Source organism: Pseudochaenichthys georgianus, chromosome 15 (genome assembly GCF_902827115.2).
Source record: "Pseudochaenichthys georgianus chromosome 15, fPseGeo1.2, whole genome shotgun sequence".
Taxonomy (NCBI): Eukaryota; Metazoa; Chordata; class Actinopteri; order Perciformes; family Channichthyidae; genus Pseudochaenichthys; species Pseudochaenichthys georgianus.
This window is the reverse complement of record NC_047517.1, coordinates 13547960-13573451: the sequence shown is the minus strand read 5'-3', so window position 1 is coordinate 13573451 and position 25492 is coordinate 13547960. Positions and strand designations below refer to the sequence as shown.

At 40.9% G+C, this 25492-nt stretch overlaps 2 protein-coding genes across 2 annotated transcripts; one reads left to right on the top strand and one right to left on the bottom strand.

Moving 5' to 3' along the window:
• Positions 1-960: 960 nt before the first annotated feature.
• On the bottom strand, positions 961-24102 carry rel (v-rel avian reticuloendotheliosis viral oncogene homolog). Its single transcript, XM_034100173.2, has 11 exons — positions 24013-24102; positions 23551-23583; positions 22077-22216; positions 20937-21085; positions 19966-20057; positions 9349-9489; positions 8494-8598; positions 8085-8303; positions 7600-7665; positions 7428-7502; positions 961-7085 (listed from the first exon to the last, which is right to left on the bottom strand). Exons 1-11 carry the CDS (start codon positions 24017-24019, stop codon positions 6178-6180), a joined length of 1935 nt encoding a protein of 644 aa, XP_033956064.2. The 5' UTR covers positions 24020-24102; the 3' UTR covers positions 961-6177.
• Positions 16502-19959, top strand: LOC117459773 (E3 SUMO-protein ligase ZBED1-like). The gene is made up of 2 exons (XM_034100870.2): positions 16502-17094; positions 17699-19959. The coding sequence occupies exons 1-2, from the start codon at positions 16875-16877 to the stop codon at positions 19468-19470; spliced, it is 1992 nt and encodes a 663-aa protein (XP_033956761.1). The 5' UTR covers positions 16502-16874; the 3' UTR covers positions 19471-19959.
• Positions 24103-25492: the final 1390 nt, after the last annotated feature.

Here is a 25492-nt window from a genome sequence, read left to right as displayed (position 1 = left end):
ATGCTGTTTTCTCTGCTTCTCTTTATGCTAAACTAAGCTAGCAGTCTCCTGGCTGTTGCAGATCAAGTTCAATAGCTTAGTTTGGATTTTTGTTTTTGTTTTGAATGATTGAAAAAAAAAAAGAGGGAAGAAAATGTTTTGTCCATGACCAAAATCATGATAACGGTTAGTTGCGGACAGGCTCACGATAGCACAAAATGAAAGTGCTAAGTCATGTGGTTCAGTCTACTCATCACTTTGTTGTTGAAACATGCTTTAGTCAGAGTAACAAAGACATGCTCACTGTCAGGCTGTCACCCTATGATCTCTACCAGAGCAGCGATACAGCCTTACACACTCATGTCTATCACCTGATTGAAGCCCAGTGCATGGTATCTTATGCTCCATTGATTGATTATATTAAGGTAATTGACACTCAAGGCATAAGCGAGGAAGAAATCTGGGGATTTTATGCACAATTGTAGATTTGAACAAAGTTGGGGAGCAAAAGCTTTAGAAAGTCTGAATATACCATGACCATGTAAAAAAACATGTGTTTCTGATTTGCTGGCAGGAGCAAATGAACCCATCTTCTAAACTATAACTCTGGTTATATTAAAGTACAGTTAACTGCAGTAACACTGATGCGACGTGTGTCACTTCTTCTTCCATGTACCCCTGTTCCCATTCTTTGTGCTAAATGGCTGCAGGCACTAGTTTCATATTTACCAAACAGACATATTTCTGAGAATAGTATAGATCTTTTAACATAATTCTTGGCCAGATAACAAATGTTAAGTGTACCTATAACTGTCCATGTAATAAGTGTGATAACTCTGTCGTGTACCAATACAACAAAATAATGTATATAATACTTGTTCTCCTCTTCCTTTCTGATCATATATCAGGGCACCTGGTCATACTTTACCACATATGCTTGTATATGAAGATGATGTGAATAATAGCATATACAATCCAAAATAAGTGGAACAAGACAGACTCTGTTTATTAAGAAATTATTTAGTAGAAAAATCCAAAAACAGCAAATCATACAAAGTCCTGGCTTGGTTTGACAGTTTGTGTCTATTCACAATGTCCTCTAGCAAGGCAAACTTTGAACTTCAGCTGAATTAATGAAACAGCAATACAAAAACACAATTGACATCCGTATATATAAAACTTTTAGTAGAAATTCTCTGAGAACTCTGGAAAACACATGTGATCACTGTTATGACATAGTCATTACAAAGGAAAGACAACACTAAATGTGTTTCCAACCACTTCCTCAATGGAAATTTCAGTACCTTGCCAGTTCTTGAGCGTTTCAGCATGGTTTTTGCTTTCACTCTCTATGGCTAACATATATGTACAGAGTGCATAACAAAGCAAAGATTTGCTAAAAAGAAAAATCGATACAATATGTAAGCATCCTTTACAAATCAATAAAAAGAGTAAACACATAATAATAAGCTGTACAAATTCAACCGACATCCATTTCCCCTCGTTTTTTCTTTCAAGATTCAACACTCCAACAAAACATTAAAAAACAATACAGTATGTTAACAGTGAATCCAGCTTCACCTGAGAAAGACAAAACAAAGAAAGTAGTACATTCACTTCTGCGAAAATAGAACTTTTGCTTGGAAACCATCGGCATTGTATGGTTGTCCTTACAACCTTCAGGTCTCTGGCTTGCAGAAGCCACATTTCATTTGAGGTAAGTTGTATTGACTAGTTTGGAGAATATCTACTGAACAACATCAGTTGTAAACCAATCAGTGAATTAGGTGGAGTGACTAAAAGGACACTGAAACAGCGATGGCACACCCCACCAGTTCAGAGCTACAAGTTGAGGTGGAATCGTACCAAACTTTAACTAGGGTTTTTGAAAAAGGCAGCATTGATATAAATGTCATATCAACAGCACTACTATTTCTTTTCTCAAATATACGAAGAAATAATGTTTTTGTAAATCAGTTTAATAGTGTCTTTTCAGATTAATAATGGGAAGCAAAGACACTTTTGCCCCTTTTCCACCAAACCAGTTCCAGTTCTAGCTCCGTGCTAGTGCTCTTCTGGTTCTGAACGTTCTTCTTTTTAGCCCAAGTTGTGTTTCCACCGCCCAGAGCCCGACTGGTGCTGCGTCATCACATCATCGTTTACGGCGCTGATTTTCTCCCAAACGCCGCTCACAACAGCAGCAATGGGGGACAAAAAATCTACTGCGTCGGGTCGATGATCGTGTTACTTTTAATCATACAAAGCCAGATTAAATAATAGAACTACTTCTACAACCTTATACTTTTCTCCAGAGCGCCGTGGTTCATTGTTTATTAATGTGTTTTAGCGGCATTTACCGACCACTGCAGGGCTGCTCGTCCACCGGAGTTTATTCTCCCGTTAACTCACGGCAGCGGCCGCTGTAAAGTCTTCACTGTCTGACTGTCACACAAGCAGCTGATACATATCCTCCATCCCATAAGTGAATGTGTTTCAGTATGAATTGACGCTGTTTGGCATCACAAAGCTATTATGAAAGTTTCTCTGGTATAAAATGGGTGATGTTAGCATAGCAACCGAAGCTAATCTGACAATCTTCACTACTTGTTGCTATCCTATTGTGGCATAAGCCGTTTTCTACAGGCACATTTTACCGGCGTATGTTTCATTATGATCCTTCTTGTGATAGTCGGACATGGCAACCTGTGTAGCCCATGTATTGATTCACTCCGATAGCTGCTATAATAAAATAACCGGTTTTTGGTGCTTAGGTGGAAACAGAAAGACCCAGAGCTAAATCAGGCTCTAGCCGGAACCGGCCCTGGAACTGGTTTGGTGGAAAAAGGGCATCAATCAATCAATCAATCAATCAATGTTTATTTATATAGCCCAATATCACAAATGTTACATTTGTCTCAGTGGTCTTCACAGTGTGTACAGAATATCAGTATGACAATACGACACCCTCTGTCCTTAGACCCTCACATCGTACAAGGAAAAACTTCCAAAGTTTAAAGGGAAAAATGGGAGAAACCTCAGGGAGAGCAACAGAGGAGGGATCCCTCTCCCAGGACGGACAGACGTGCAATAGATGCCGTGTGTAAATTGAAAAGATAATACATTTGCAACATAGGTAGTCCAAATGTTTGGAAATGCATGTGTGTATAATAGGAAGATGAATCCACGAGGATATCCATCCAGGACCTATGATCCAGGACCACAGCCACGACTCAAGATCCAGCGCTCGCGATCCAGGACACAGGACCGCAGGATCATCCATGACTCCGGATCCCAGCGTATATAGACACCAAAAAGAAAGACATTTGGGGAAGCTGGGTTAATCGGAACATGAGTGTACACGGGTATAGACAGAGAGAAGGAAGAAGTAAGATGTCCCCCGACAAACTAAGCCTATATCAGCAAAACTAGGGGCTGAATCTAATCAGCCCTAACTATAAGCTTTATCAAAAAGGAAGGTCTTAAGCGCACTCTTAAAAACGGATAGGGTGTCTGCCGCCCGAACACAAACTGGAAGCTGATTCCACAAATGTGGAGCTTGATAAGAAAAGGCTCTGGCTCCCATTGTACTTTTAAAGATTCTAGGAACAACCAACAACCCTGCATTCTTGGAACGCAATGCCCTAGTAGGACAGTAGGGTATAATGAGTTCTTTAAGGTAAGATGGCGCCTGCCCATTAAGGGCTTTGTAGGCGAGAAGAAGAATTTTAAATTCTATCCTGTGTTCTATAGGGAGCCAGTGTAAGGCAGCCAGAACAGGAGTAATGTGGTCCCTTTTCCTAACTCTGGTTAGTACACGAGCCGCAGCATTTTGAATCAGCTGAAGCGACTTGATTGACTTCTTGGTACTCCCTGATAATAAAGAGTTACAATAATCCAGCCTAGAAGTAACAAATGCATGGACTAGTTTCTCTGCATCGTTTTGAGGCAAGATATGCCTGATTTTTGCAATGTTACGTAGATGGAAGTAGGCGGTCCTTGAAATTGATTTTATGTGGGCGTTAAAGGATAAATCCTGATCAAATATAACACCAAGATTCCTTACAGTCTCACTGGAGGCCAAATTAATGCCATCCATAGTTAGTATGTCTTTAGATAATTTGTTTCGTAGATTCTTCGGGCCAAGTACAATAACTTCAGTTTTGGTCGTGTTTAACATCAAAAAGTTTAAGGTCATCCACGTTTTTAAGTCCTTAAGGCAGTCTTGAATTTTATTTAGATGATTAATTTCATCAGGCTTGATTGATAAATATAGTTGAGTATCATCCGCATAACAATGAAAGTTTACAGAATGATTCCTTATAATATTGCCTAACGGAAGCATATATAATGTGAACAAAATAGGTCCGAGCACTGAGCCCTGTGGCACTCCATGGCTAACTTTGGTTTGCGTGGAAGATTCATCGTTAACACGTACAAACTGAGAGCGTTCAGATAGATAGGACCTAAACCAGCCTAAAGCAGTTCCCTGTATGCCAACTAAGTGCTCTAGTCTTTGCAATAGGATATCATGGTCGATAGTATCAAATGCAGCACTAAGATCGAGCAAAACAAGAATAGAGACAAGTCCCTTGTCTGAGGCTATTAGAATATCATTTGTGACTTTAACCAGAGCTGTCTCTGTGCTATGATGTGTTCTAAAGCCAGACTGAAAATCTTCAAATAAATCATTGTTTTTTAAGTAATCACACAACTGTTTTGCGACCGCTTTCTCAAGAATTTTTGAGAGGAACGGAAGATTAGAAATAGGTCTATAGTTGGCTAAAACCTCTGGATCGAGGTTGTGCTTTTTAAGAAGCGGTTTTATCACTGCTACTTTGAATGATTGTGGAACATAGCCTGATAATAAAGACATATTCATAATATTTAATAAAGAAGTGCTAATTAATGGAAAAACTTCCTTCAACAGCTTAGTTGGAATTGGGTCTAACATACACGTTGATGGTTTAGAAGAGAGAATCATTGAATGTAATTGTTCAAGGTTAATGGCTGAAAAGCATTCTAGTTTACTATCTAGTGTAATATTAGAACTTACGATTCCGGGAGCTGTTGATAACACTATACTGGTCGAAGGCAAGAGGTCATTAATTTTGTTTCTAAGAGTAACAATTTTATCGTTAAAAAAGCACATAAAATCATTACTACTGAGTGCTAAGGGAATAGAAGGCTCAATCGAGCTGTGGCTCTCTGTCAGCCTGGCTACAGTGCTGAAAAGAAATCTTGCATTATTCTTATTCTCATCTATTAATGAAGAGTAGTAGGCTGCTCTCGCTTTACGCAGTGCTTTCTTATATTCATTGAGAGTAATATGCCAAATTAAACGAGATTCTTCAAGTTTAGTGGAACGCCATATCCTTTCAAGTTGTCTAGACTTTTGCTTTATTTTGCGGGTTTCGGCATTATGCCATGGAGCTAATCTATGTTGTTTTATTTTCTTCTTTTTCAAAGGAGCAACAGAATCTAATTTTATTCGCAGCGCATCTATAGCACTATCAACAACATGATCAATTTGGGGTGGTGTACATTTTGTATAAGTTTCCTCCCCTACATGCAGACATGCTATCGAGTTAAGTATTGGTTGAATCTCTTCCTTAAATGTGGCTATAGCACTAACAGATAGGTTTCTGCTGCAAGAGCTTTTGACTAATGCTTTGTAGTCTAGTAACAGTACTTCAAAAGTTACTAAGAAATGGTCGGATAAAGCAGGATTATGCGGTTCGACTAATAGTTGCTCAATTTCAATACCATAAGTCAGAACAAGGTCGAGAGTGTGATTATAACAGTGGGTTGGTTTATTTACACTCTGACAGAAACCAACAGAATCTAATATAGAGTTAAATGCAACAGTAAGGCTACAGTAAGGCATGTGACAAGCGGCACTGCTGGCGGTTAAGATGTAGGTATGAAACATTCTGGGTGGTATCTTTACCATTTTTTTTAATGGAACATTTTCCTAATTAAGTGTACCGCATAGACAATGCTTTTGCCTGGTTAGAGATTCCAAACAGCCTCCAATCATTTCTCTCTTGTGCCCACTGATGTAACATCCCAAGCACCGAGCCCTAATGGGCCCGAATAGGTGAAGCAAATTGTCTGGCTTTGCAAGACTAAACAAGACCAATGCACCGCTGGAACTGCTTTTTTTGTTTATATATTATTATCAAATAAATGTCACTCCTTTTAGTCAGCTTGCCGGGATTGTTTTAACCAGTCATCCAGAGTTGAGAAGTGGCCTTCTGAGGCCATGCTGTTGCTTGAGTATGGATTTTGCTGATTCTTAAGAGGATGAATGTTGCCACCATCGCCTTGCCTCATTGGATCCATGTCGATGCCATTGCTCATACGAGGAAGCAAGTTGGTGTAAGTATTTTCTTGGCTTGGGGAATGCATCAGAGAAGCATGGGTCTCTTGTGCCACTGTGATCTGTGGCTCCTGCTTCAGCTGGAAGCCAGTGTGAGATCTTCCTCCTACAAAGCCCTTCAGAAACTCTTCCCCTTCCATTCCCCCTACAAAGGGGAAAGTGGCCAGCCCCTGTGACCCCCCTCCACCTCCGGGTACTGCACCGCTAAAGGGGCTCTGGATTGGATTAAGGTTATTGAAATTGGGCCACGCAGTTTGGAGACCCTGGTTCTGGTTGCCTAGATTGTTCTGGGCTTGAGTATCAGACACATGCTCTTCCCTTTGTTGCTGCAGGTTGTAGAGCGACTGTGAATCTAACTGACTCAGTACAGGGGCCTGGGGAACTGTTTCCAAACACTGCAAGTCCCTGTCAGAGAGCTGAGGGAGGGTGTTATTCTCGAAGCGGCTAGGAGCCACTCTCTGGGGGTAACCAGATCCACGGTTCTGCTGCTGTTGCCTATTGATATTAGGACGTGGCAGATTGCACATGGCACCTGACTGGTTTACGGTGACCGTATCCATTGAGAGTGCTGGGTTGGGATTTGCCCATAAATGGCTCACAGGCACATTAGGAGCTTGAGGATTCATCATTACATTCTGAGCACCGTGTTGGTAGGCCCGGCTGAATACAGGCGCTTGTTGCTGCATCGGAGGTGTGGGCTGTTGCCTCGGGTACAGGTTGTTGAGGTCTGGAAAAGATATGGTAAATGTCAAATGGACTCCATGTATATAGCACATTTGTAGTGTTCACCTAAAGCGCTTTGCAACACACACACACACACACACACACACACACACACACACACACACACACACACACACACACACACACACACACACACACACACACACACACACACACACACACACACACACACACACACACACACACACACACACACACACACACACACACACACACACACACACACACACACACACACACACACACACACACACACACACACACACACACACAGTAAGCCTTGCATCTTGCGATCTAGCATTGCTTTTTGAGAGAAATTAGTTACCTTTCCGCATGTGGCTCAAAGTACTCGTTGGCACTGCCTTTGGCCTGTTCATTGTCAAACCAGTGAAAGGACCACCTAAAGAAAGGCCAGAAACCTTTGTTAGAATGCATACATGTATAGTGACATACAAAATACATGTAGATATATCAGATGTTTGTACAGAAAAACGTACCGGATAATCCTGAGATCCTCATCAAGTGCTCTATTTTGCGCTTTTTCTCATTGTAGCCGTAAGGATCTAAAGCAAACATAAAATGTCCACGTAAATCACTTGATTCAGACTGAAACCAGTTCCTTGACACTATTGTCAGGCACAGAGGAATATGTTTGAATACCTGAGTTGTTACTTCTAAGGGTACCGACCAATAACGTCAGTAGTACCGTTCACGATGAAACAAACAGTGTTAATATTCTAGTGGGAAATGCAAAGCTGAACAGGGCAACGCTTTCCACATGTGCTTTCTACGAGAATGATTGTGTGTCCCACTATGCCTTGTTGACGGACTTAAAAACAATACGGTTCAAATTAGGAGATTTTGACTTATTTTTTAGGACTGAATTGAATGGTACCAGTATTGGTTCAAATGAACTGTAGCCAACCCTAGAGTGGAATGACGAGAGTTTGAGTTTAGTAACAAGAAGTTGATCCATGCTTACCTTTGTCGTCAGGCAGATATCTGAAATCCATTGCTTCACTGACTTCCTGATCGGAAGGCCGGCGCAACTGCATCTGCACGGTGACCGACTCTAATATGGAGGTGTTATAGTAGGGTGGAGTCTTGAAGACGATGGCGACTTGGCGATGAACATCGGCCTGGGAGAAGGAGCCTTTGGCCTCCCAGCCTTCGGAGCAGAAGAATCGCACCTCAATGTCATCTAGAGGAATAGTGGGATGATGGGAAAACAAGAATGGAGACTAAATGATCATGCAAATAGATGGGCATTACGGCTAGAAGGATTGATTTATTGAGAGTGAATGCAAATGGAGAGAAAATAGATGCAAGCTATGTGAAAAACAAACATTATACTGAAAAGTATATAACGCTGATTTACTGATCATATGTACCTTTCTGTACTTTGTCACACAGTAAGAAGATCTCATCCCCTCCCTTGACACTGCCACTGTTCCTGTTTACCCGACAGATCCTCAGCTCTGCAGTGTTCGGGGCCCCTGATGATGCAGAAACAAGTTGTAGGAATAGAATGCAATGGACGCAACACATCTAACAAGTCAGACTGCAATCTACAAGCGAGACAACATTTGTATTTCTAAGAGTGATACAGTCACAATCTGCCTTTACTTGATCCAGTCTTTGTCCTGTGGCTCAGTGAAACTTGTTTAGCGTTTAGCCTCAGTTTAGAGACAGACCACAGTTGACTGTTGAAGCCTCAGCAGGTTGAGTCACATGTCACATGCCTGCTGTCAGAAGAGGAAGTGCTCCATGGTAACAGTGCTGTTTGAGGGTAAGTATGTATAAAGAAGACCATTCCTTTCTCAAAACTCAACTTGTCCACTGAAGTGCAACACTCAAAAACACATTAAAAGAATATATATAGGACACACATATGCAGGTTTTGCAACAAACTCTACACAGCTACAGGTATTATGTAGCTGTATCTAATTGTGCAACCACGGCTCCTTGTGCAACTTATCAATTATTGCAAAAATATTATTACTTCAGTAAGTCAATAATGCAATTCTAGGCAATGGAAGGAACTGAAGTGAAAATAAGGACAACATATTTCCAGCTGTAATTAGCTCTATCAAATTAACTCCAAGGTGAACACGCCTAAACTAAGGGAGTCGTTATTCCCGTAAGAACAATTATATGACAATGTAAACAGGTTCTCGTAACTTGCATTTGCCAGATATGATGTCAGCATGAAAACGCTTTGACGCAGACATGGATCAGACACTCACTGTTGTCGTAGATGGGGTTTGTGACGATGGGACTGAGCTGCCGGGTGTATTGGCCGCTCTCGTCCTGTAGGGAAACCTGGATACACAGGCGGACCACGTTCAAGTCGTACTCCTCCGTCTGCAGCAGCTGCTCTCGTGGCACTGAGGTCACACACACACACACACACACACACACACACACACACACACACACACAAATGCAATGTAAGCAATATGAGAAATGTATACCTGTGTGAAGTGAAATTATTTGACCAACATGAACAAATGACTGCATAAGTGTCAAAGGTACATAATCCAGTTATGACATCCTTGCAAAAAAGATTGTAGTAATTAAAAAAAAAACATAGCTGTAATACATTATCATCTTTTTTAAATGACATACATAATGCTGTATAATTAAGTATAATCAAAAACGTTTGCAGGTTTATCATACAACACATTTGAAGTATGTTTATCGTGCATTAGACAAGGTTTTGCAAATAATATCATGGAGCAATGAGCTATTACGACTATAAGTCATTACAAAATGCTTTATCATTTGTTATGATTATTGTTTTGAAGCATCATAAATATTTAAAGGTGCCTACAACGATAAATATACATCGGTGTATGCACATTTTAATGCATTCTTAATAGTTTTATATTGCATTCTGTAATTTGGATGCAATTGCAATGTATTCATTATAATCACAGAATGATGAAAATAAACCAAATATGCAAAATGAATCATGTGTTGAATACTTATTGACAAATGTGTCAAAGCATTAAAAGCATAGATAGACAGATATGTGTTCTCATGCTTCTCACATCTGTAGGCTGTCCCCAAAACCTCAACTGTGGATAAACGCAGACACGTCACAGATAATCCTTTTATTTTCAAGCAGCCTACTCTTTTATACACACACATACAATCAAGCGTCACACATACCGCCCCCGGAGACAAATACAAACACACACCTTGCTTTGACTGAGAGACGCCCACACACCGACACACACACAGCAGACTTTCACATCTGCCTACCTTCTCTTCCACCATCTCTCAATTTCTATCTTTCGCACTCATGCCGAGGCCATACCCGCCTACAACTTGTGGCCAAGGTGACGCTCGGTGACGTCACCTCAGGGTGGAAAGAAGTGTGTGTGTGTGCCTTTGCGACTCCCTGCACGAGTGACCATGGGGCCTACTGCCTCCTGACGTGTGAAAGTGGTGGGACAAAAGTCTTAAACACATTGGTATACAACCAAGACACAGATTTAGGGAAACTCCTCATCCTTACTGAATGTGTCAATTGGACATGCTCAGTTCTAACAGCTAATTATTTTACAGCTCTGCCTCGACATGCGCTGTTGGCATCAGCCATTATCTTTTTCAAGGCTCAATTCCAAATGAAGTCACAAGGCATCAGCTCATTTACAATTACAAGTCTGTTTGATTTGAGCTAAGTCATCAAATTGTGACTTGTATCTGGAGTCCTGTGTAATTAACAAGCAGCGCACAAAAGGGAAAAACAACTGTCACTCCAAGTGTTATCAGAATGTTTAGTTAGACATGATGCAGTAAACATGTCGACACCAGTTTTGTTGGTTTGCTGTCGATATGAAGCTTCAAGCTTTGTTAAAAAAATTCCGAAATTTGATATCAGATTTGACCAAAACATGACAGCCTTGCTCTTAATGTTCTATGTTAGATGGCATTTAACTTTCACACTCTGACCTACTTTATCAACTGCAATTTTACTTTGATACAGCAGTAGAGAAATTGTTTGACATTTCGGGAAACACGCTCATTGCGTTGGGTCCGAGAATTAGATGAAAAGATCAATGCCAGTTTCATAAATGTCCATTACATATGAATTAATTATATAACATCCAGGAGGTTAGCTTATCAAAACAACTGGATACAAGGGGAAACATATAGCCTTGCTTTATCCAAAGCATCATCAAGCGTCTACCATCACTCTGGAGCTCACTCATTCACAATTCATATTTAATTGTGTCAACCGCACAAAACACAAAGTGTACAACAAGACAAAATGTGATACGTTTAAAGAAATCTGTTATACTATACTGATACTTAAAGCTAATTTCAACTTCCCTGAATATAATAGATTCAGTTTAACTTGCATTGTGCTGGTTTACAAGCAGACGTAACTTTGCTACTTTGTGTCTCGTACATTTGACATTGAATACGGTGTTCCTCAAGGAAGCATTGTAGGTCCTATTCTTTTTTCTTTACACATGCTCTCTCTGGGTACTGCAGGTCAATATATGGATATTATATCGATATCAACATATGAGGGTAGATTAAGACTTATATTTTGGATGTTCCATTATTGCTTAAAGGGCCCATGTCATGCTTTTCCAGTTATTACCCGCCCCCTTGTGTGTTATGTAGCAGTTTCTGCATGTAAACGGTCTGCAGAGTCACAAACCCTCAAAGTACACCCTGTAGCGAGTAGAACTCTAACACAGAAAAGAGCTGTCTATGCTGCCCCAGAACGCCTCGTTGGAGAGGCAGGAGCTCCAACAAGCCGTTTAGGACAGAGAGTGAATACACATACAGTACTATGCAGAGATGCTGTATGAGAAACCAATGTGATTTTGGAACATTGAACAATGTAAATCTATTGTAGTAGACCTCAACAATGGTATTATGATCAGTAGAAATGACCATGTCATGGGACCTTTAAGTGTCTTGACTCTTTACTTGACTTTGAATGCTGCAATAAAGTAAAGTGATGTCATTTTCAGAATTGACCAGACTGTTCAAGCTTAACTATTCTTTGCATTTACCCAGTTAGTCATTTTATGACTTAACTCATTATTATTTATCATTCCAAAAATCTTATTGTTTGAATATTTTGCATATACTGTATATCGTCACAATATTTATATTGAGGTATTTGATATTGTCTGTATCAGCAAGTACTACTTCTGGGCAAAATGTATAGTCACCATATGTTCAAATATCACTGCCATGCTGATGATACACTAACAACAACAAAATGAACAACAGTGACACTGTGGTAATCAACCTCTGGGTGCTGAATGGTCTCCGGAACACAAATGTTGTGGGTGGCAGAGAAAGACAGACAGTGGAGAAACTGAAGAAGGGAGAAATGAAGAATTGCTTGTGTATGAAATCGGAACTGTTGTATCAAATATTGATGGAACATAAAAAGTTGGTGTGTGTTTGAGATGCTGGACAGATGCAATAAAGTGACTCAGAGGTTAAAGCAGTGGTGAGTGAACATGTGTGGTGGAACAAGGCCCGGAGTTAGTGGGCATCCCGGCTGCACAACGCTGCAGCTGCAGAGGGACGAGGTTATCGGCTGCGATGCTGACGGGGACGGTAACGGAGGGGGTCGGTGATGGGTGGGAAGTGGGGTAAGTGGTTAAGAGTCAATGTGGGAGCAGAATATGAGAGTATGAAAGAAGGGGCGGCAGGTGCCAAATCTCACCGCAAACAGTGTCTCCATTGCATGACTCACAATTTCATCAAGTTTCATGACATGCATCGCTAGTTCTTGTGTCTTAATGAGATGGAAGTCTGATGTTTTGTCAGTCCAACTCAAAGATATTCAGCTTATTATGATATAAAGCAGAGAAAACAGAAAATCCCCATATTTGAGAGTCTGAAATACGAATGTACTGTCTATACTTGCATGAAAAATGTAATAACTTCAATGATTCATTGATTATTGAACTAGTTGGCCGTGTTTTTCTGTTGAGTATAACTGGATAACTAAACTAAACGTTGCAGTTTTATTGGATACAAACATAGAAAAGGATTGAAAAAGACCAAATGGAAAATATATATATATATTTGTTCTCCTCAGGAAAACAATCTAATCTATATCCACGCCTATAACTTGTCAATCATTTGGAAATATGTGAAACAATTTACTAGGTATATCCCCCAATGTTAAACGGGAAGACATACTAATACAGAAACATGTTACACCATCACACACAGACATTATTCACTTCTGTGTCAACACTACTTCAGCTGAGGTGACCTTTTGGCTAAAACACATTAACACAAACATTAATGTAGCACAAACAACATTTCACATGCATGACATGAGTTGCGGTCAGGGGGTTTGTGTGTATGTGTTTTTTGTTAGAGTGGGGGGAGTGCATGGGGCATATCTCCCCGTCACAGGAAGCAGCTGAGTTTCAAAGCAGAAGTGAGCTGAAGAGAACGCAAGGTTAAAGTCATGTGAAAAAGAAATCCAGCTGCCCATAGTACCGTCTGTAGTAATCAACACATTGCACCTGTGTTTAGGTCTAGCTACCTGAAGTCTACAGTAACAACAATGTGTTTATTGGCAAGGCTTTGTCTGTAGAGTAGCCTACTGTACATATCATGATACAGGGACTACTAGGCATTTCACGGTAATTACTTTACAGTAAACTACCTATCATACGATATATGGACAGGACCTCCATTCATGTTATGTTATCGGCTTATCGTACCATTCGTACCACTAGTTTCAGCATCTTTACGTTATCAACTTATCCAACAGTAAATGGAAACTACCTCACTATTCTTTATGTTATTGAACGATGCAAAAACACAACCTCAATAATCCTTTTGTAAAATATGTGGTCATGACCTCCAATATCTTAAAGAATTGGTTTATCATACCATTTAGTGACATTAGTTCCATATGACGTCACTTTTTTTGTGTCTTGGACCTATCTTACAATATATGTACATGACTTCAGGAATCAAATGTTTTTGGTTTATTATTACAGAATTTTGTAATATATCTTTCACATTTGAGAGAGTGAAAACAGCATGTTCTGCTACTTTGAAAGAAAAATATTATTTTCATCTATTAATTGATTTTTTCAAATATTTGGCAGTAACATTTTGTCCATTGACCAGTCCCTTAGTCAACCAATCAGTGAAGTTCAAATACAAACTATTTTGCAAACATGAAAAGTAATAAATCAAAGCATTAGAGTAAATTATAAATCTGTCATATGTGTGGTCAGCTGCATATCTGGTTAAATCAAATTAATTCAGTCAACAGTTATCGCAACTCGCAAACATGGAACACTAAAACACATTTATGTGCAACTGCTTGTAAACCCTCCATTCCCTCTCTGATTTTACAGACCTGTAAAGCACCATACCCTACTTTTATCATCATCTCCGAGAGCTGGGGAAGCCCCTCGGTCCACCCTCCCCTTTAATGGATCCTGCATTCCCAGATCTCACGTGGCATCCTGCACTGTGCTGAATTGAGCAACTGTGACTAAGAATGGGGAAGTAGCTCAACGCCTGTTTGTACACGAGAAGTGCTGCCTGTCTGCAGTGGAGCACCGCAGAATGAAAGTACATTGAGGAAACAGCACGACTGTACACAGTGTGGTAGCAGGAGAGCGGAATTATGAGTTGATGTTAGAAAAATCATCACCGTTGCTTGAGAATTGGGTCAATCAGCATTCGAAAGAAATTCTTTTGAATTGTTTTGAACCGGTTTAACAGTAACTGCAGCAGCAAAAGCAACAGCAGCATCGACAGTGAGCAGTCACAGTCACAGTTAGTAACTAAAATAACACTCTTAGCTTTGTATAATGGCGATATGCCATATAAATACCTTTTAGTAAAACATTTTAATCTATTCGACCCTTATTTTGTTTTTCCCCATGTTGCTTGAGTTGACTCAGCAATATCTGTTACACAGTACACTACAATCACTACACACCATAAGCTACTGGTCATTTTAGACAAAGTAGCAGCCAAAAAAATCCACGGTATGTCAATCTAAGATGCAGAGTGGAAACACCAACAATTCTGAAAATCTTGATATGTTGTAAAACAAATGTTATGCTTGGCTGAGGTGAAAGAGTTGGTCTATCAATAAAATATCTCAAACTTGGATGAATTGCTATTGCTTTTTGTACATGTGCATTATCATTGACGGCCTGTTAGCATGCTGACATTAGCAATAAGCTCGAAGTGATGCTAGCACAACCTTAAAGTGGACCTATCATGCAAAATGCACCTTTGTCTTTTATACATGAATATGTGTCCCCGGTGTGTCAGGGAACTCACCAAGTGTCAGAAAATACAACCCTCTCTCTTCCTCCATACCCAAATCTTTTATAAACGGGGCTACAACGAGCGGATACAGATTCCATCCGACCCGACGTCAGCCCGGAATAGTGCGCGGTGACTAGGGATGGGTATCGTTTGAAATGTATCGATTCCGATTCTTCTTATCGATTCCCCATTTCGATTCCAAAATTGTAAAAGAAAGAGGTCAAACGTTTAGATAACAAAAATATCTTTATTCTTTTAAGCTTTAACTGAATTTGTTACAAATAGAAAATATACATGCAATACAAATGTATTGCACAATAGCTGTGCTTTATTTTAACTGAGCTATGCCTGTGGCAAGCTATGAACAGGCATTACACTGTGCCTTGTCTTTTTCTTTTTTAGTGTAGTGGCGCCTCACTTCAGAGCGTTTACCGCGACCCATCTTTGGTGTTATGAAGTGACTGAGCTCGTGAACTGTCAACTGGAGGGCGGGGGGAGCCTCGCTGCGGGGCAACTGTGGACCTCTGTGGACCTCTGTGGACCTCTGTCGCCCATCAGCGCAACTTACATGATGCCATTTAAAAAAATTAAGGGCGGTGCCGGCCGTCAGCGTACCGAGCCGGCCATCAACGGCCCGCTGACGACCGGCCGTTCTGTGATTCTCCAGGTCCGCCCGCTGGAATACAGGGTCTACCGCGTTTAGGAACCGTTAAGCAGAACCGAAAAGGTGTATTTTGTACGGGTACCCGGTACCCGGCATTTTCTTATCGGTTCTCATCTGGAACTGAGTTTCGGTTCCCAACCCTAGCGGTGACGCTCCGCCTATCAGGGGAATGAGAGGTTGCTGTGGCATGGTGACAGCATGGTGACAGCATGGTAACAGCATGGTAACGGCATGGTAACATGACGCTCGTGCCGAGGCCTCCTTTGCAGGGCGGCGTGGTCAGCTGCAGCTCATTTGCCACAGAATCAGCACTCGCAAAAACAGGGCTGGAATACAGCAAATAGAGCGAAAATGCATGATCTGTTTGGTATTTTGAAAAAAAAACTTCACAGACATGTTTTATATGGGTATGGCTAGTGCTGCGTACCGGTACGCCGAACCGGTACTGGACTTGTAAAAAGTTTCGGTTCAAGTCCGGTTAAAACCGGAACGTCGGGAACCGGTACTTACGTATATTCTCCTTTTTGTTCTAAACCATCTAAAACCTTCCATAGATCGAGATATTTGCGCTGAGAAAAGACGAAAAACATTGTTTTGGTTTCTGATATGGCGGCCATTACTGAAGTCTCGCAAAATATCGCAACTGCTCGCGAGATCTGTGTGGCGTCAAGGGAAGCTGGCTTAGACATAGTGGACACTGACAGCGTGGGATGCTAGTTGCCATATTTGGTAGTGTAGCTTACTGACAGCGTGGGATACTGGTTGCCATATATGGTAGTGTAGCTAAGCTAACTCCTAAACACAATGCCGCGGTGCTTTAAATCCAGTAAGGTGTGGGACCATGTGACGAAACTGCCGCTAGATACTGCGAAGTGTAACCTGTGCGGGAACGTGATCAAGTGCGCTGGGGGAACATCGAACATAGCGAGGCACTTGAGGAGAAACCACAACATTGAAACAACTCCACATGCGGCCTCAGCCACATTGGCGGCGATGTTTGGCGACCAAAATAACAACGATCGAGGTAAGCTGAACAATACTTTTTGGAGGATTTTCAGTTCAGGAAATAGGCATTCTTAGCATTATAGCAAGATATACTAAATCAAATCAAGTTTTATTTATATAGCACATTTATAAACGATTTTTGGTCGAGCCAAAGTGCTGTACATAAAATAAAAATAGCCTACAGTAGAGACACTTTACAGCAAATACAACAGCACAGATTGTTCAGAATATCAGTATGAGAAAAACGACACCCTCTATCCTATTACATACTAGTAGTAGCATCGGTCCGACTAGCCGACTAGGGCGTTTATTCAGCGTCATCTTTTATTATTATATATATATATATATATATATATATATGTATATATATATATTATATATTAGTATTATCAACTGATTCTTAAATACAACATTTTTTTTAAATCATGGCAAGTTTGCAACGATAGGTATTATGAAATCTATGATAGTCTTATTTATTTTGCATGATCACCTGGCAAGATAACTAATAAACAAGTAATAATATATTAAAGATTGCTTATTTCCTTTATTATTTACACAGTAACCCTGAGAAAGTAGGACTATGCTTTGGTTCAATTGGTTAATCAATTTTATTTTGCTTTCAGCCCAGGCCCAACCTCCACGTGCCCCACAGCCCCCACCTGCGTCCCACACTGCCACTACTGGGACACCTGCCTTACCATCACTAGATTCATTACCGTCAAGTTCCACTTCCACTGTGGCCAGCACTAGTACTACTGTAACGCCTTTCACCTTGGCAAAGCTTACCAAGATGCCTGCAGAGAAACAGCATAAGATAACCGGCAGATTGTGTCATTACATTGTAAAATCACTGCGCCCATTCTCCATCGTGGAAGACACATACTTTCGGGCATTCCTAAGCGAGCTGAACACATCCTACAAAGTCCCAAGTCGTGGAGAAGTATCAGAGAGGTTCCTCCCCGAGATGTACGAAGCAGCCCTTCTCAATCTCAAGACTGAGCTGCAAGAGGTGGAGTACGCGGCCTTGACTGGAGATGGTTGGACATCTAGGGTGGCTGACCATTACTTAACACTGACTGTCCACTACATGAAAGGCTGGGAGATGAAAGTAAGAGTCCTACAAACATTGAAGGCAGAAGTTTCCCAGACAGGGGACAACATCGCGGCCGAGATTGGACAGTGTTTGGAAGACTTCAGCCTCAAGGGCAAAGTAGAGGTAATGACCACTGACAATGCAAAAGCCATGGTCAATGCTACTACCAGTGCAGGGATTCCACTGTCTCTAGGATGTTTTGCCCACACTCTGAATCTTTCCACACAGAAGGCCATGAATGTGCCAACTGTAGGCACAATGCTAGCTGTCATCAGACCTCCCATCATATTTTTCCGCAACTCATATGTTGGCAAGATTGTGCTAAAGGAGAAACAGAAAGCGCTGGACAGACCATCTCACAACCTAATCCTGGATTGCAAAACCCGCTGGAACAGCTCTTACATGATGGTCGAGAGATTTGTGGAACAGTACCCAGCAATAGTGGCTGCATCATTCGATGAGAGACTTAAGAAGAAAGACAGCTTTAAGAAGCTGCAACGATGCACAGAAAAGGACATTGAGAGGATGGAACACTTCCTGGAGGTGATGAAGCTCCCTTACATGATAACTGTGGCCATGTCATCTGAGAAACGCCCAACATCAGGACAGGTGCTCCCCATGATTGACAAACTAGAAGTCCATCTGGCTGTAAAAGAAGAAGATGAGAAGTTCATCAAAGACATCAAATCAGCAATCAGGAATGATCTATCTACCCGGTACCAGGATAATGCAAGGAGAGAATTCCTTCAAGAGGCTACCGCCCTAGACCCCAGGTTCAAGGGTTCCCCTGTTGTGACTGTGGATGTGTGGGATCGGATAACAAACAAAATCGAAGTTGCCCAGGCCCAAGTACAGGTGAAGAAGGAAGCTGAGGAGGGGGGTGCTATGCCACAGTTGCCACTACAGGTCAAACAGGATGGTCTTCGTGACACTGACACACCTCCTCCTGCTAAGAAGGCAAAGCTAACAGCCATGGAGGAAATATTCCAAGATGAAGACGATGTCATGGTGAACCACGTTGAGCCACCCCTGCCTGTCCAACTACGTATTCAACATGAGATCCTGAAGTTCAAATGCATGCCAAAGCTGAAATCAACAGATGATATTATTGCTTTCTGGGGGGGGAAATCTGATGAGCTACCATTGCTCAGTAAATTGGCAAGGAAGTACCTGATTGTTCCTGGTACGAGTGTACCAAGCGAGCGTGTCTTTAGCACTGCTGGTGATATAGTGTCTGCCGAAAGAGCAACACTTCACCCAGACAATGTCAATATGCTGTTGTTCTTGAACAAGAACACATAGACTTGTACTACTCTTGCATATTGAGTCTTGTATGTACATCACTATGTATGTAGTTGTGTTGTGTAGTTAGTAACACATGTAGAGTTGTAAAAAATACATGGTGTAGACACAAGTTGGAAGGGATCACAATAAACCTGACGAGTTTGAATTTGAGTTGATTATGAGTTTATTTTCAATTGATAATTAGCTCACAATAAGTTCACTTTGGTCACACAACTTGACACAAGTCCGGACTTATAAGTCCGGACTTGAACCTGAACCTCTGGACTTGAGTCCGGACCTGAACCTGAATGGGAGTCCAGGTACACAGCATATGGCCCTACAATATATGTTTCAAATATAGCATGATAGGTCCACTTTAAAGAGCAGCTAGCATGGCTGTAGTCTCAGTCAGGTTCTAATGCACACAAGTGGGTTGAAACTACTGCTCTCAGTCAGTGTGATGATGTAAGATAAAACAGAAGCAGAGGATGTGACATTGGAAGAAGGACTCACCAGTGAAGGGGTTGATCCCTCTGGTCATCCTCTGTACGATCGCATCTTTCACTTCCCTCCTTCTCACACACTGGATACCCAGATTCTGGAAGCTGTGGGGATAATAAAGCAACAGGGCTGTGACAAACTGGCAGACTCTTACTATGCTGCAACTTAGAATACAAACAACAAACACATGGGGCCACACCTGAGTGGAATGACATCAACAAATATAATGTTGTTGTGCTCTGGGGGAAAGGTAATAGCAATCTTGCAATTACTCCAACCTGTCTGACTCTACTTTTAAAAGACTTCAACTATTTATTTAATGTTCTTTTATTACTTTTTTTTTTAATGTTAATGTGGGAATATTTGTAAAAATTACATTTGTATTGCTCTTTGGGAGAGTGTACTTCATAAGTGTGCCATTATGTTACAATAACATCTGAACATTTTGTTTATTGCAATTATTTCTTGGACCATATGCCGCCCAATAAAAGTGGTTATTGTGACAGGCATTATTTATCTACATAGGAGTTAAAAGTTGAAAGTAATCTAAATGTACTACACACATCAATGGAGGATTTGCAAATTATACACAACAAAATAAACTGACTCATTCAAACACACAACCTCTATTTTCTCTCTGACACACAGCAAATATGGGTGATGTCACTCGGGGAATTCCCATATTACAATCCTCATCACAGACATGGTTTGACAAAAATGCTCTGCTTGTGATTCCCAGCGCTCTCCCTCTGTATCTGCGAGGTCACCAATCAACACTCAATGTCTTCTGAAACCACCAAGTAAAAAATGAAGTTCTACTAATAGAGAGCAAATTGATTATGTTGTGTTTGTTTGTTTACTTATATTGATGATTAAGACTGAGACAATGTGGCTATAATTGTTGTGATGACGTCAGTGACAGTGAGGTCATTGAATACTCTATAGAGAGTGCTGATGGAGGTTACTGTGGGAGGAGGACTCACGCGATCACTTTGCGGTCTGGACCAAACTCAGCCTCGTAGAACCCTTCTTTGCAGTCCTTGCCCACCAGGTCGTGTGGATGCGGTCGGTACGGCTCGTTCTTCGTCACCAAGTAAACGCGTACTTTCCCTTTACCGCAGTAATTCAGGATCTGCGGAGGAATCAAATAATTAATAGACAATCGTATAGAAAGATGCATGCAGAGGTGTAAAGAAGAGAGACGGAGGAATAAACCAGATGCTTTGAGGGTGTTTTTCTGTAAAAACCAATAAAGCCATGCTCGATATGTGTTTTTACAACTCACCATTGGTCATTGGCCCTATGCCTTAAAATATGACACTACATTTACCCCACTAGCGTCAGTTTGGCACATGAACTGCTGCCTCTAGTGGTCGTAGTAATTATAAAGGGTGTAAAGAGAACTGGATTCAGCGTTGGAGGCGGGACCCCGTTCATTAGTGTGAAAATTCCTGAATGGCCCATGAAGCCAAAATGGCCTGATCTATGGTGATCTTCCGCACCCATAGAGTATGAGCAATTGCGTGTTCATTAATCGCCGCCTCCCAGCCGCTGTGTCATAGAAGCATCATGGAGGGTCTCAGGTCAGTCAAATGAATAGAGGAAGGATAATATCTCTGGATTCGGCTATAAGGGCATTTTAAAATGTACGAACTTAATGATTGAAATATGGTCTATTCAAGTCTTCAACTAAATAAATATATATATATATATATATAAATAAGAGGAAACGAACAAAGGAACTGCTGTTCGTGCCCTGGTGGGAAACCACAACTCAACATTGACTTTTTTAGGTTAACTATGTAAAGCTTCCAAACTTTCAAATGTGATTTAAGTAACGGGGGAAACAAGTACTTATTTTAACACAAACCTTAATATTTTTGCGAAACCTAATCAAGTATAAACAATAAGTACTTAAGTTTGGAACCTATATACACGTGACAAACTGAACTTATGTAACATTAACCACTTGTTGCCCAATATGTTGAAACATGCTGGAAATGCGTTGGAAAGTGACATCAAAGGCTTTCTGTATGATGGTTCGGGAGTGAACTCTTCTTGGTTTTATGCAAAATAAACATGTAAATCTCTCGATTGAGGAAATTAAAGTTGTACCGACTGACCTGCAGACTGGGGTAGGTCCTGTTGTTGTCAGAGCTCTTCTCTCCGGGGATGCTTCCCGCTGAGCGACCCTCACACTTGTACCTGAAGCGCATTCCCCTCTGCTTCGGCTGCTCGAAGATCTGGACAGAAGGCTCGGCCACTAGAGAGAACGCGTGATTTAAACAGTCAATAAAGGGATGAAGATACTTCCCCCAATTGTTTGAATATACATGGCTGCTAAAGAGTGTTGACACAAGTTACAGGATCAATACATAAAGTATACTTGGTTATTGACTATGTTTCTAATAAGTAATAACCCAGGGGGCATTGACTTTGCAGGTCAAAAGTAATCTAGATTTTAAGACTTTGACAAATTGACTTTAAAATGTCCTTGAGGAAAAAGGCCTATAAATCAGAGAGAAACAAAAATGCCCATCAGAATTTTACAAAGCCATGTGTTTTAGTGTTGATGTTTATTATTTTGGAGAAAGATTTGTGAAAAAGAGATTTAAAACCCAAATTGTCTGCTGAAATATACAGTTTGCAGTCTACACATCTTGGTTTAAAGTAGAATTTGTTTGAAAAAAGAACGTTTTTAACGGTTTCAGAAAGGTGTGACCAAGATGAAATTACCAATAAAATGTATAGGCTTCTTTTAAACTGAAAATCATTGTGTTTGCTAAAAAAAAGAAATCAGCATTCAAAACATTGCATGAAAAAAACTGTCTCTACTAACTTGACCTATTGCATGATACAAAGCCTGCCACACTTGATGCCCGAGAGAGAGAGAGGAACTAAAACTGATCAGGGAAGTGTCTCTTTACAACACCAACATGTGTTTCTGTGGTCATTACAGCTGAGACGCTGAGACACACACACACACACACACACACACACACACACACACACACACACACACACACACACACACACACACACACACACACACACACACACACACACACACACACACACACACACACACACACACACACACACACACACACACACACACACACACACACACACACACACACACACACACACACACACACACACACACACACACACACACACACACACACACACACACACACACACACACACACACACACACACACACACACACACACACACACACACACCAGAATAAAACTAGTCCAGTTACATTTCTGACATGATTAAGAAATCTACGTTTGTCAAATATTGGCTCAGCCATGTCCTGCCTTCCTTATTTTGAGAGAAGTGAGAGATGATGTAGCTCACACGCAGACATGTATATCACACTATATAAACTCAGAGACCACAACCCATATACACAAGGATTAAAACAACCTCTGTTTCTCAGACACTCCTAGCACAGGTCTGAAAAAAAGCAATGCTTACCAATAAAGCTAAATGAGGAAGTGAAAGACACTGCATTGCATTTACAGATTGTTTGACTTGTAGATACAGGCAGCTCATTTTGACAAGAGGTTTTAAAAGTCTACTTACTTAGATGTGAATCGTCCCCTAGCATCATAAGAACTGAGGAGGTAAATGTGACAAATAAGAAATAATCAGGCAAATGTTGATGCAAATGAGATACAAAATCACACTAAAAGGTTGTCATAACATAATAAAATGAAAATAACAATATTTTACTTAAGGGGGTTTGTGTAGTTCTGCTAAAGCTATCATGTAATTATTCACACTGTAAATCATTGCAACAAGGAGGAAGTTTCACTGTGCTGTTAGACTTACAACAGTGGCAACAAGTGTTTAAATTAAGAATTAAATACTTAGGCTGCAATCTCACATTTGTCTTAATATAGCTAGGAAATAAAACGTACACTTATAGATGTTCTTGAACGTCAAAGTCATGATAATTATTGGTCAATATTACATTTAGTCCAACCCTCTTATTCTACGAGTTACTATTATAATTCTACAGTAAATAAAATAGTTGCCGCTCACCATCCATAATGCAGGAACACTCTGTCGTATCAAACGTTGTTGTCTCTTGGAGAAGCCCGAGCGAATGAGTGACAGTGGACAGGAAAGTGATATTTGTTAGAAAAGAGGCGACGCGGGGAATTCCCCTCCGTCACCGCCCCCTTCATCTGAACTGACCAATTAGAGGCCGCGCGAGTCGGAGCAGAGAGCAGAACGTGCGTAGTGAGGTCACTCCTCTCCACGCTGCCTATCTGAGACTGTGTTGATAGGTGAGACTCAGGCCCAATCCCAAACCACTCCCTCAACCCTACCCCTCAGTGATGGAGTGAACTCCGTCTGCAGCCACACTCGCAGCTCAACGAGGCTCCCTCCTGTCAGATGGAGGGAGTAAACACAGCAGCAAGCTTTGGGACGGCCTCCCCTCTCTCCGGCAGAAACAGGAAATGCCGTAACTGTATCTAACAACGGTTTCAAATCAGCATCTCTTAGACAAAAAGTTTAAGCGAATAACTCAAATAAAACTCCAAACATCTTTCATTGTGTTTCAAAGCTCTTTTAGTTTTAAACCTGATGTTTATAAGCTTCTTAGTTTTTGCAACGGTCTGTAAATATACACAACTTTATAATAAAATGCACACATTTACCTTTTTCTAGACTAAACACAGGTTTGATCCTAAGTTAAAAACATATGAGGTCATCATGAGATTGTTAACATCGCAGTTCATCAGTGGATGTTTGCTGGAACTACTTGTACACAGCGTGTTTCCTGACGGACACACACAGCGTGACTCCGGTCAGGCAGAGACCTGACTCAAGTCAGCACCGCTGCAGACTCGCTGTTTGAGGGATTGATAGCCCACTCCCCCTCCACACCGCTCCACACTCGTTGCTTTGGAACAGCCCTCAATATGGCGGACCCTCCGCGTGAACGCGCAAACGGAGGGGTAGGGTGTAGGGGGCGGTTTGGGAATGGGCCTCAGCTGAGGTGGGAGAAGTACACAGTTCTTGTACTTGAGTAAAAGTAGAAGTACCAGAGTGTAGGAATACTCTGTTACAAGTAAAAGTACTGCAATCTAAACGTTAATCAAGTAAAGTACAAAAGTATGACCATCAAAAATATGTACCAAAAGTACTCATTTGGTCCAATTCAGAAATACATATATTTTATATTTTGATTATAATGATTGATCATTAAAGTGTTCTCAAAGCTGGTAAAGGTGCAGCTAGTTTAAATTACTTTGTATACTGCAGGGTAGCTTGTGAATTTACTCCAGTCTTATTTAAGTGTTGATTATAATTCACATTATTAACTCAAGTTTGTAAAGCAACTAAAGGTATTAAATAAATGTAGTGGAGTAAAAGTACATGATTTACCTCTGAATTGTAGTGGGGTTAAAGTATCTCCGAATTGTACTTAATTAAAGTACTTATGTAAACCCACCTCTGAGATTCAGTGATAAGAGACAAAATGGAGGAAAGGCCATGAAAAGAATAAAGCAAA

Excerpts from the sequence above, each read along its gene's own strand:
- LOC117459773 (XM_034100870.2), top strand. The coding sequence starts at position 16,875 with ATGCCGCGGTGCTTTAAATCCAGTAAGGTGTGGGACCATGTGACGAAA. Across the intron at positions 17,095-17,698 it reads CCAAAATAACAACGATCGAG|CCCAGGCCCAACCTCCACGT; the intron begins GTAAGCTGAACA and ends TTTTGCTTTCAG.
- rel (XM_034100173.2), bottom strand. Across the intron at positions 7,666-8,084 it reads ATATCTGCCTGACGACAAAG|ATCCTTACGGCTACAATGAG; the intron begins GTAAGCATGGAT and ends TGTTTGCTTTAG. Across the intron at positions 7,086-7,427 it reads TTTGAGCCACATGCGGAAAG|ACCTCAACAACCTGTACCCG; the intron begins GTAACTAATTTC and ends TATCTTTTCCAG.